Source organism: Corvus kubaryi, unplaced genomic scaffold (assembly GCF_017639235.1).
Source record: "Corvus kubaryi isolate FWS band 111438036 unplaced genomic scaffold, C.kubaryi_AGA036_p1.0 37352, whole genome shotgun sequence".
In the NCBI taxonomy this organism is placed as follows: domain Eukaryota; kingdom Metazoa; phylum Chordata; class Aves; order Passeriformes; family Corvidae; genus Corvus; species Corvus kubaryi.
The window spans coordinates 2,879,035-2,891,682 of NW_024581114.1; the positions used below are offsets into that span (position 1 = coordinate 2,879,035).

The window sequence follows — 12,648 nt, forward strand, 5'->3', positions numbered from 1 at the left end:
GCTCCCCAGCCCCTGCAGGTCCCACATCTCAGCCCTGCACACCTGGAACTGCTCCCCAGCTTATCAAGTACTCATTTGAAAAATGAGCACATCCTCTAAACCAGAGCACATCCAAGTGCAAACTGTAAGATCTCCCTTTGCTCTGTCCTGTGACAAACTGCACTCTCCATATCTGACACCCTGAACCCCACAGAACAAAGGAACTCTCCTGCTGTAAGCTGTTGCACAGGATTTTGCTGGTTGATTCCCATGCAGGCAGAGCAGTGCATTACAGCATTTCACCTTGTGTTACCTCCTGCTGATGTGCTGTTTATATAGCTACTGATGTCACTGCAGAAACAGATCCTCATAAATCCTTTTAATTCCTGCAGATCCTTTTAAATGTTTCTACGTAGGCAAGGCAAACAATATTGTCCCCATCTCCAGGTGACAGTCACCTGTTCTCCCCAGGCTCCAAACCAACTCAGACTTTCACCCAGCAAAGGTTTTCCAGCCCAGCACTCAAGGTCCCAGCACAATGACACCACAGCAGCACCAATATCCTCAGCACCAAGTTCTGTGGCTTCAATACAGTAATAGCCCTTCCTGAGGTGGATTTTGGCAAAACCCAGTGGCATAGAAGGGGAATGGAAGGAAAATCAGCATTAAATAATCTAACTGAAATCCAAGAGGAGAAAAAAAATAACTCTCAGTCTTAACCCTCTTACATTATCATCACCCTGTGCTAAGGAAGCCGAAAGCAAATTTGAACACACACGGTGCACAAAAATTACTGTTGCTACAACAGCAAGGTGAGAACTGCGAGAGAGAAAAAAAGAAGGAAAACCCCACAGATTAGATTTGGAAAGAAATGGGAGGGAGGTTGTGGAAACTGCGAGGACAGATGGGGAACTGGGCCAGCAAGCTTTTAGGATAGGCCTGTGTGATTTCCAGCAAAGTAGAGAAGATTAATTGCATAGTGTTGTCTAAGCCCCACTCAATTCTTTTTAATACATTATTTAAAGCTGTGCACGCATTCATTAGATCTATGCAAACTAGTAAGAGCAGTATTTACGTGGTAACAATATAGTGCAACCTTTCACTTGAAAAATTTCAATGATCTTGATTATCTGTTTATTTACAGTTTATTTGCTATTACTGCAATACAGCTGCTGAGCTCAGCACAGGAAAAAAAGCAGAATTAAGTGCTGGATTAAGTACTCTGCAGCAATGGGGTAAACACAGAATGAGATTTTAACCAAGGAGCTCGCAGAAGGGAAATGCAGACCTTGAACTTTCATCCACATCAGATGAGAGCATTTAAGAGAAAGAATCAAATTATTGGAAAGGATTTCCTTCCTTAAAGCCTGGAAGACATAAGATGAAGTCAGCTATCCCTTCTGCACACACCTTTAATTTTCATCTTTCTAATCCTTGCTGTGTCTCATTAATTTAAACTCTCTAATCCCTCTTAAAATTTATGTAATTTGCACCCTGAGCTACAAATACACCTCCCTGTATGTAAGGAGCTGTAAGAGCTCCTTCTGTAGTGGATGCTAACATTGGTTTCGAATACCTCCAGCACGGGAATGTGTATTCAAGATCTTGCTCCTGATAAGAAATTACCTTTAAAATCAAATTTAAAAATGGGAATATTCAGTTAAGGTTTCAGCCGTTCTCAGGTCCCTCCAGAGCTGAGCTAATGTTTGTTCTCATCACTCTCAACAGTTTCCAAGACAAGTTTTACAACAGCACAAAGAGCCAACAGAACAGAAAAGTTTCAATGCCAGGGTATGTCTCTTCTGCTGATTACTATTAAAAAATTGTAAAATTTAATAAGCAGGGGTTTAAATTGCAGAACAGTTATAAAATATCCCAATTATCACGAGTACTATGGCTTTCCTTGCTCTTTCACTGGACCTAGATCAGCCACTGCTCCATCCGACTGCAGGATAAAATTGAGACCACAAACTGATTTCCCATCTTCATTTTAAGCAAACTCTTTTTGCAATAAAGCCAGTGTATCACATTGTACTCCTGGGCCCACACAACAGCTGTTCTCAACAGATTCTGAATTATTTTTCATCCTCTGACACTGAAAATAAGATTGCCACCAAAGCTGACGCTTCCGCAGGCTCCCAGTTGCCACTGCTCAAAAACAAATATTACTCAGCCACAAGCCCTGACACCACAGCAAAAACAGCTCCTTTGCAACGATTGATGAAATGAGTCTAAACTGAAGCTGAAGCATTTCAAGAGAGAAGCTGTTCTGACTAATCTTGGTAGAGCTAAGTGAAAAACAGACTGCTCAACTCTCCCATGGAAGGAGGAGGATGGAATGCAGCACCTCCCACCTGGATGTGCAGCTGGTCGTGCCCCCACACACACCACAAGCACTTTGGAGCACTCACAGCCACTAAAACTGGACACAGCACTTGAAGCATTTACATCTGACCTCGGGAGATTCCTGCAGCTGAGCTGTGCAGCACCTCACGGGAAATCAGACGGGATCTGACCTCACTGGCTCCCCTGTTTTCAGGTTGAATCCATCTCTGTTTTGCCCCAGCAGTGTCACTCCAGCTCTGTACTACAGGAGTATAAAGCTACCAGGACTCTAAAGGCAGGGCTGCCAACAGTGCAGCCAAACATAACCACAGCTTTGGGGAACAAACTGCAAGCAGCATGTTCACAGTGCTGTGCAGATGGACAGGGAAGTTTATACTCAAAAATGGGAGCTGAGTAATCTCATTTCAAGTGCAGTTAGAGGAAAACATTCCCTGGCAGCAGCCATGGGTTAGACCTTGAAACTTCACATGAACTTGGCAGTAAATAAGAGGCACATCCAAGACATCCAGAGCACACTGCAAGCTCCTGGTGCTGTCCCCAAACATCCCTGATGCCAACACTGCTCTGCCCAACAGCTGGGCACAGCCACAGCCATTAACGAGGGGTGAAACCAGTGGAATAGCAGGTATGAGATCCTCAGTCAGCTGGTTTATATTTCACAGAGCACAGCCCTACAAAGCAATCACAGATTCCCAGAAAAGCTTGCCAGGAAGGTTGGAAGTTGTCTCCACATCCCCCGAGTCAGAGCTCCAGCTCCGAGCGGGTCTGCTTCCAAAGTGGGAGAGAAGCATTTAACGCATTATCTAATTTGGTTTCCAAACTCCCAGGGACAGAGACTCCATACCATACACAGATCATTAATGCAGTAGAAAGCAAAAAGGGCGGCTCTTCTCCAAAGGGGAGCTAAGTTCATTCCCACAAATCAGATACCACAAGATACAGCCAGAAGCTTCCCACGCGCACCCACATCTGTCTGCAAGGGCAAGGCTGCAGCCTCCCCCAGGACAGGGGTAATCCCAATCACCAGGGAGCACACTGTGCTGGCTGCAGCCCCTGCCTGGCAGCTCTGGGGCACGAGGACTGTCAGAGGCAACACAAAACAAGGCTTTGTTACCTCCAGGCCTGTACACGACATCATCCTCGGTGATGAAGGACGTTATCTCGCCGTTGTCGGTTCTCTCGTAGCGGGACTTCTTCTTGGGGGGTTTCTTTTTGCTCTTCTTGGTGGACTCCTCCGTGGTGGCACTGTTGTTGTCATTGTCCTCGTCCTCGCTGTGGTCGCTCTCCGCGTAGTTCTTGGCACCTCCCTCCAAGGTGCAGCTGCGCCGGGGCCGGGAGTTCTCGCTCTCCCTCGCCTTGTCCCTCTTGTCCCGCTCTTTGTCCCGGTCCCTGTCCCTGTCCTTCTCTTTGTCTTTGTCTTTCTCCTTGTCTGCTGTCATGATTCGCCACGTGCCTTCTTCTGTCCTCTCACGGCTGGGCCTCCGTGAAAGGTAGACAGTGAGCCTGGGCTTCAGTCTTCTGAATTTCTCACTCAAAGCCAGGAAAAATTCAACCACTCCAACAACCCCAGCGTTTTAAAAAGGTTCTTGAAGAGGTGAGGGGAGAGAAAGAGGGAAAAAAGCCATGTTAGTATTCAAAATTCTTTCAATTACTGAAGATAAAAATTAAAACCAAATAAAACCCCACATCCTAAAGCAATTCAGCGTGGAAAGCACAAACAGTAAAATACAAAGCAGCCTTTTGGAGACTTCATAGAAATGGTAACCTCAGTGTCTGTAAATGTTTGAAGCTACCTCCATCCTCAAAAAAGATCCCTCAACTCCTTAAAAAATTCCTCTGTTCACTGCAGACACGTAATAACTTCTCGGATGGGGAGTGCTCATGGAGAACAGCTACCAGTTTATACCTGGAGCTAAGAGGGAGCCTACAAATGCAAAAAACAAAACCCACAAAACATTTAGGAAGGGACAAGTGCAAAGAAGGAGCAGCCTCCAGCTTTTATCTGGAAGCAAATGACCGAGTTCAGCAAATGGCTGTATTGTTTTACATCTCACCACCACTCACAGCCGATGCCCTACAAAGCTGGTACAGGGTAAGGGATGCCATCTGCCACTTCCAGGGCAATCTGTCAGCAAGTCCTGCCCCTACTCTGCTTTTCCAAAAATAGAGCTAACCTGTAATCCACAGATTACAGGAATTAATTAATTCAAACCAAACCACAGTAGTTACAACTGCACTAATGAACTCTGCCTTTCCATAGATAAAAACAGGACCTTTCATGAAAGAAGGGTATTTCAAAAACTAGGCACTCAACTCACGAAGGTAAATGATCCCTTTTTTCCCTAATTCACCAATAAAGCTGAATTTGCCCACATCCAGTTCCTGCATTTCCAGGAAGCTGCTACGTGGTGCAATGTGAAATTAGCCCACGGTGTAGAATGTACAGTCTGAAAGGCAGGGACCCGAGAACATTGATTGTTCATGCATTAAGTTTTTGAAACCACATCAGAGAAGGAAAAAGGCTGGTTTGATTTTTGAGAAGTCAGCTGAGGAGTCACTGATCCCATGCATTGGAAATTCCTTCAGTCCTACACGAATCTCAGACCTCAATATTCCTGTCCCTGTCGACTGCTCCTCGCAGCAGAGGGAACAGCAAAAGAGACAAATTGCTTTTGCTGCTGCAATTGAGGCTGTGCCTGGGACCTCTCAGGCATTTCCTGAATGAACCCATCAGCCAGGTAGGAAATGATGCTGTTTTCTTTGCTCCTCAGAGCAGCTGCCATCGCTCTGATAACTCACAGGGGGATCCGATGAGACTCCAGTGGAGAACACCACAATGAACCTGTCAACTGCCAGGGAAGTTGCAGGGAATGGTGATAGCAAGAGCCTCCAGGGATTCAATAAGAAAGGTCTTAAATTTCCAGAGGTGAGGGATTCCCCAGCAGCAAAGCTCAGGGTTTTTTCTATTGCTGTTCATACAAAGATCAGTGAAACGATCACACCCCTCTTCTGGCACAGCCAACTGCAGCACAAGCACCTTCCTTTGTGGCAAGTGCAAAATGTCCACTTTTTTTTTTCTTTAAATCGTTTCCAATTTTAAAAAATCCCCATCAGTCACCACAATATTTCATTATTGGGGAAAGAGCAGGTTTGAAACCTGGCCAGCTACAGGGTTTTTCCTTGAAGCCCCAGGGTGAAAAGCTAAGAAGGTGCCAACCACCCCACACCTCTAAACATAAAGGAAAAACGATTTTAAAGTTCCTGTCTTAACGACAAACAAAAACATTGATTAGTGACTGACAGATAATGCATCCATATTTATTTTACCTACATCTGAAACATTTTGAGCTCCACCTCAGTATTATCTGGGTCTAGAGGAGCCAGAGCTGTGCAAACAATTCTGAGAAAGCCACAATTCCAGTGCAGGCTGCTCCTTGCTCAACTTTAATTTGAAAGTAAAGCTCAAGTGAACCATTTTACACCACTGGAGTCCGTCCTGAGGTCGACACCACATCAAACCCAGTGACCTCCAGGTGCCTGGTGGGTAAAGCACTCTACAAAAGTCCCACCCCACATCACCTCCCCTGGCCCTGCTTTGCCATTTCCATCCTGCCAGGAGAAGCCTCCAAACACCAGGGGTGACACTGTGGTGGCAACACTGCTGGACCCCAGTTCTGCCCATGAGCAACCAGGGAGCAGCCCTGCAGCACCCACCAGAACTGCCCACAGAGCTGCAGGGTTACGTCCTTGCTGTTCCCTCAGATGAGATTCAAAGTACTTCAGTGTTTTTATTACAAGTCCAATTATTGTGCAGATTTTTTTTCCCTGGGTTTCTTTTCTTTGCACAACACAGTTCTGCATAGAGGAATAGCAGTGAATAAACAAACGACCATGTTCAGATTATTTCATTTACTGGAGGGCTGTGCAAGAATCTGTGTGTACCACACTTTGCTCAGTCTGTTCATCTGTGAAATTTCCACTCAAACAGCCACTTTCCTCCCAGCTCCCATTTCAGGGGATCCCATAAAAAGTAATTTTCATAGCCATTGCTTTCTTACATAAATATATCACATTTCCAAGACTATTTCACTCCAAATACTCAGTTTCAAAGATTTTCAGGATTAAACCAACATCACCATGAAGCACTGACTACTTCTGTCTAAGAATACAGCAGCTCCATAACCTTCAGAGTAGCTGTAACAGGAAAAGAACACATCTCACACATTCTTTCTTCACCCACCAACCACCCTGGAACAGGAAGATGCTGCAAACTCAACGTGTTGCCTGATCGCTCTTTACCAAGATGTGAGCACTGTGAAAACTCATCTGCTGACTCAACACCACTCACCAGTTACAGCTGCTGAGTGGGCTCAGCACTTTGTGCCACTCTCTGTGTAATTATGAATGAGCACGGAACCCAAAAAACCACCATCCCAGAAACTACAGAAGCACTGTGAGCCTTTTTTTCTGCTCCCTGAAGTAAACTGGGCTAGCACGTCACGTGTGCAGCAATCCCACAGATATTCAACTCGGGATTAGGGCAGCAGAGGCAAATGCACTGAAACTCTGGGGTGGGTTTTGGCAAGCTCTGTGCCTTGAGTTTCCAGTCATTTTTCACTGGCAGTTGCTCATTCTCTCTGTACCAAACCCCACCAAAGCAGCTGCTTCTGTCATTCTGCTACAGCAAAGACATTCAGGTTACAGCACCACAGGCTGAAGGGCATTAACTGCCTCTGATACTGGTTTACTGCTCCTTCCACAGGGAATTCATCTCGGGAAGAAGTCATTTAAGCTGAAAGGGGAACAATCACTTTGCAATGGTCGAGTGTGGCATACAAAGGAGTGGCAGAATAGCCCCCATCCATTATTTGCTCAATGCAAGTTGAAAAACCCAGGAAAAATGATAACTTCACTGCAATCACACTCTAAGACATTTCTGTTGTTATTTTTTAACTAGAGCCCCAGGATATGGCCATTTCTCCAAGTAAGTTTATTATGTCCACTCTAGGATAACTTTCTTTATCTCCACCCACTCTGCTATCAGACTTGCAAAGTCTTTTTTATCTTAAATTGTTTAGAGATCAAACACGAGCCAAAAACGTGTTTGCAGAGTTACTCACTAAAGTCTCCTGTTCTCTGCTTTATAGCAGAAAACGCAGATACTGACAACTTCCCATCGTATCCAACTGCTGGTGTTCCTGTTAAAATGCTCAGGTCTCCAGTGATGAAGAAACTGAGGAAACGAGAATCTCCCACCAGGATTTTGGAGAAATCCAGCAGGCATGATTTAACCTTTAACTTCATCTAATAATCTGAAGTGCAGAAGTTCATAATCATTATTTTCAATTGATTGTTACCCCATATTGACCTGGTTCAGGGTGGTTTTTTTCCCCCCAGCATTTTAAACCTAGTTTAAATTAAAGTTTCAACCTTTTTTACAGCCACAAAACCCTTCTCATACTCCAATCCCAGCCTGGAGAGGAGGATATTGCTACTCCAAGTTACCTGTTCCACACAGTTATTTCAGCTGTACACCTGAAAACCCCTGTCAGAGCAAAAGGCACATACAGCACCTCTCTGCACATTAAGTACTTAAACCTCTTAACCAGAATTAAAGAGTCAGGTTTTAAAGATAATGTGAAAGCAAGTCCACCAGAAATGCTACGAGACTGTAACAGGAAGGCATCTAAGAATGCAGGGCAACTAAAAATATGGAGAAGAGCTTCTTTCTCTTATTTAAGCTAGACAGATAAATCTTTTAACAAGATTTGTTTGGTCATGTGTTACCAGTCTTAATAAACACAACAGGACCATTCTTCTGTAAGCTTTTAGTCTCATATTGCCAGATAAAAAGGCACTGTTTTCAGCAAATGCCAGATTAAAGGAACTATGTGCTGCCACTGCTAGAGTTCCTGACATGGAGCTTTCCTGATTTTGATGTCAAGGAAGAATTTTAACTCAGTTTAAGTGCAAGGGATTAAAACTCAGAAAAAAAGGAAAAGAGAAAACAGCCCATAAAGGTTTCCCCGTATATTTATAAGGTTTTAAGAGCTGCTTTAAGAAAAGCTTCATTTGTGAAAAATAACACCAGTAAGTCAAACATGAAGGAAAGGAAATCTCAGCTGCCACAGAGAAAATGAAGAGCTGAACTCCAGGAATCCAAGAGCTGTGCTCAAACCCTCACACGCCTGCTCCAAGCAGGGGAGTTTCCACACAGCACACACTCCCTGCGATCCCAGGTCCACGATAAAGCTCATTAACTGCAGGGGAGCCACACACCTTTAACCTTCAGCTTTCAGAAAAGACTGGGAACATCTGTTATCAACTTTCTCCCACATTCTTTCCCTATTGCCTGTTTGCCATGGAAAATAAGAGCTGCAGATATTCAGAGGGACCAAGTATTTTAAGAGCTCATGCAGGACATCCCTCAGAATATTCCCCACTCCCAGGGTCCATTCATCATCTCAAACTGCCAGGCACTGTGCTCATGGCAACACACACCCAGCAGCTGCAGACTGAGGGCAAAGTCAGTGAGAGATCAGCAGAGGAGGGGCGAAATACGAAAAGAAAAGGGAAAAAAGGATACAGCAAGTGTTTTACCCCATTACTCTTGGACAGTATTTCACTGTTGGGGTGAGATTTTACTAAAGACACTCACCTCAACTTTGAAAATCCAGATCCTGCTGGGTTTACCAACAGAATTGCCCAACCAACCACCACACACAGAGCCAGAACACAGATCTCTCCCTGCCACTAGTACACAGACACACAGAGAACTTTTTCCTCACAACATTAATGCCCCAGTCAGCAAAAATGCTAATTTTCCTCCTCTGTTCTGTGCCAGTCCTGCTGGTGCCCAGTGGGTGCTGAAGGGGCCCCACTGCCTATTCTTGAATGCTCAGGGGACAAGTGTGAGACCCTTCTGGAAGAAGATTTGCTGGAAGTTTTAAAAAGCTCTTAGGAGTCTCTCCAGTGATTTATGTGCCTCTTATCAGTTGTCTTCTTTATCTCCTTCCCTGGCGTTTCGAGTTTACAACACAAACACAGCCCTGGAACACTGTGGCTGGCAGTGGTCACTGTGAGTTACATTTTTACAGCCCACAGCCCTTGTAAGCCCTCTAAGTACACGAAATTAAAGTGTGTTTGTTCCTTTTGAACTGCTCTGTGCCAATCACCCCCAGTGGATCCAGGGCAGGGGGAAGAGGAAGCCCCAGACAGGCCCTGGCTCCATCAGCCCCTCCGAGCTGGGAGGTCACGAGTCCAGGCAGACAATTCAAGGTGTTTCCCATGACAGACAGTGACCTTTTCTTCCCCCCTGCTATTTACCCAACTTGACCTGAGCAAAGCAAACAGCAGATCTCACATTTCTGAGCCAGATTGCAGCTCCCAGCCGGGCAGTGCCCCTGCACATTCCACCCACGCCGACGCAGCCTGGCCAGGGATGCTGTGGCATCGCTCCAAAATCCGGGCACACGAGCCATGCAGGCTGACAGCTCAGCTAAGATCATAAATCCCTCTCTTCAACACAACCTCGATGCCACACAACTCAAAGGAACGGGGGAAGAGCTGCAAAGCAAGATTTCACAAGGCCAAAACATCCCTGCATTTATCAAGAGGAAAGTGACAGGTTATTTGGCTGGGAGTCACATTTTCAAGAGGAAATTGCCAGGGAAATCAGGCAATCATGAGGATCTTTAAGGATTGGCATGGTAAGGACCCAAGACAGCAAAGTAACATCTCCCTTTGTGTTTTTCTAATGGGCACAGGGAGGACAAGGAGAACAACTTTCTATTTGTGAGAGGTCAGAAGTTCAGTAAGGGCTATACAAGAGTCAGCTTTGACCACAGAGCAGACTGAAGGACTGGGGATAAGATTTGGTGTGAACATATCAGGTCCTACCTCCTCCAGAAACGGATGGGCAATTTATGCACCACGTTCACAACAGTGATGTGAGAACACCTGCTTTTAGACAGCTTTACACACAGGCTCCCACAAAAGTCATGTCATTCCAAATAAGCCACATTTTCTCCCCACACTAGTTCAAGAGCAGCAACATAAAATCAATACAGTCTCAGAAAGTTTCTGCACCACCAAAATTAGCAGATAAATTAGCTACACTTCCTATTTTATTACAGTTTGGTGAGGAAGGTAGGAAAGAGCAGGGGCTGCCTGCACACTCGCTGTGACAGGGCTGCTGCTCTGGTCACCACCTGAACTGCTCAGCCCTCATTTACCTCGCTGTGATACACAGAACACTGAGGGCAGCCTCTCCCAAATCCCATCACACTCCCCAAGCAGCTTCAGGACTGGGTGGTTTGGTGGGGTGACCTCAGAAGCAGAGAGCAACCAAGCTGCAGAGCCAGGAGTGGAGTACAGCCCTTCAGATCCCAGCCCACTGCACCCATCCGTGCCATTAAGGGGATGCTCAGAGCTCCTCTTGTCATTCCAAAAGCTGCTTTAATGGCCTCTGTAGTCATAACACATGGGAGCAAACAGACAATAAATATGAAGCCATGTATTTACCCTTCTCTGAAGTCATTCAGGCTTAATGTAAATGATTACCACAATATAGGGCTGAGTAATGTAAAGCAGTCATCCCACCACACCATTAAAAAACAGAACTTTAAAAAATGACCATATAATGTAGGATAACTCCCTCCTATAATGTAGGATAACTCCCCTGTTAGGGGAGAACAGGCCCACAGGACCTGCAGAAGCTGCTGTTAAAACAAGAACAATTATCTGGGGAACCTGAAGTAATTTGGAGCCACAAAAACATCTGCATTATGAGGCTGCTTAACAACATTTAAAACAGAAAATAAAATTTTTTTTTTAAAGTTGAACAAAAACTTGTTGTTATACACAGCAGTTTATTTTGAACAGATAGACAGACTTTGGGAAGCAAAAAGGATAAACCCTGAAAGCATGCATATGGATTTCTTAACTGGCAAGCCTGTGGCAAAAAAAGAGAAGAAGTCTGTAGTATTTTTACAAAAATAGGTGAAATAAAACCATTCCAAAGTGCTGTAAATTCAGACCTGGGAAATACCAACAAAGAAATCAAAGCATAAAGAGAAATTCCTGGCACACAGTAACAGCCGAGCTAATGGTAACAGGAAAGAATCCTCACATGGAACAGAACCACATGTCCCTCTTACAACAGCCCTGGTTTTATGGGATGCCTGACTATCAAAGTTACCAGTACACCACATCCCTGTGCCTGTCTCTAGGTCACTTATTTTAAGACAAAAATGAATCCTGCACAATACTGAACACATTCATTTGTGCATGTTTATAGAACAAGCCCATTGCTGCTTTGCAGGCACCTGTAACTAATCTCAAACTCTCAACTAATTCCAGTTTCCATTCTAAATTTTATTTTGGTGCTTCCATCTCTGGAACACATCTACAAATATCTACCAAACTGTCCCTCCCTGTATGTATTTAGCTGTGCTCTTCTCCACTGGATGTTTCATTTTTAAATGGCTGAACACTCAGCTGTCCCCTCGCAAGCCTTTCATCCTCCAGAAAGCTTCAAACTATAGTTATTTAAATCACCCAAAAGAGAAGTAGATCAGGTTATTTTTGGAAAACCCCTTTGAGCAGGAAAGGCAAAACCTCTGGTCTTCAGCCACATGAGCTGTTTTATTTAACTCCAGACACAGTTGTGCATCTGAGCTTCTCAAAAGGGAGGAGTAACTGCAGGGGGGGCTCCCACCATGAGCTGCCTGACCAGACATTCCCAGGGAAACGTGCCTATAATTAAAGCAATTTCTCTCTAAAGAAAGCAGCATCCTGAGATTTAGAGACTATCTGTAAGACTAACTAAAGCTGTGCCACTTAAGTGCTCCATAAAATTCCGCAACAGCAGAAACAAAGAAATCCTGCTCTTTCAGTCAAAGGGTGGAGGATGGTGCAAGGTTATCAGGATGAGCAAGAGATATTTAAGAGGACACTTTTTCTTGTCCACTGTTTTAAAACACTTTATGCATAAGCATGAAGACAGATGATATTTCTGTCTGGAGAAACTGCCTTTAATTTCAGACATTGGTCTCATTTTCTCTGAGGAGCAGCTTATTTCGGTTAATGACAGAGCAGACGTCAGAGTTTCCTTCCCTCCAACCTCCTGCCCGGCACAGCAGCGCTGTTGTAATCAGGAGATTAAGTGTGCTTATTCATGTGTGAAATGCAGGCCTGAGCCCTGTCTCACATTAGAGCCTGGCTGCAGCCTATTCCTCATCAGCTCAGAATGCTCAACAACTGAGATGGATTCAATTACACCTCACTTCCTTTATTGCACTCGCAGAAAACACTAATAAATAC

The 12,648-nt window shown here is 44.7% G+C and overlaps 1 protein-coding gene across 5 annotated transcripts in view; it reads right to left on the reverse strand.

Moving 5' to 3' along the window:
* Positions 1-12,648, reverse strand: part of RERE (arginine-glutamic acid dipeptide repeats) — a 177,439-nt gene that overhangs the window by 116,430 nt on the left and 48,361 nt on the right. For 4 of the 5 annotated variants that reach the window (XM_042032151.1, XM_042032150.1, XM_042032147.1 and 1 more), the window contains exon 2: positions 3,440-3,910. In XM_042032151.1, the coding sequence (XP_041888085.1) occupies positions 3,440-3,764 (325 nt within the window). In that variant the 5' untranslated portion in view covers positions 3,765-3,910. Of the gene's footprint in view, positions 1-3,439; positions 3,911-4,011; positions 4,034-12,648 lie in introns of those variants that run through there. The other variant, XM_042032149.1, reaches the window with a different exon arrangement.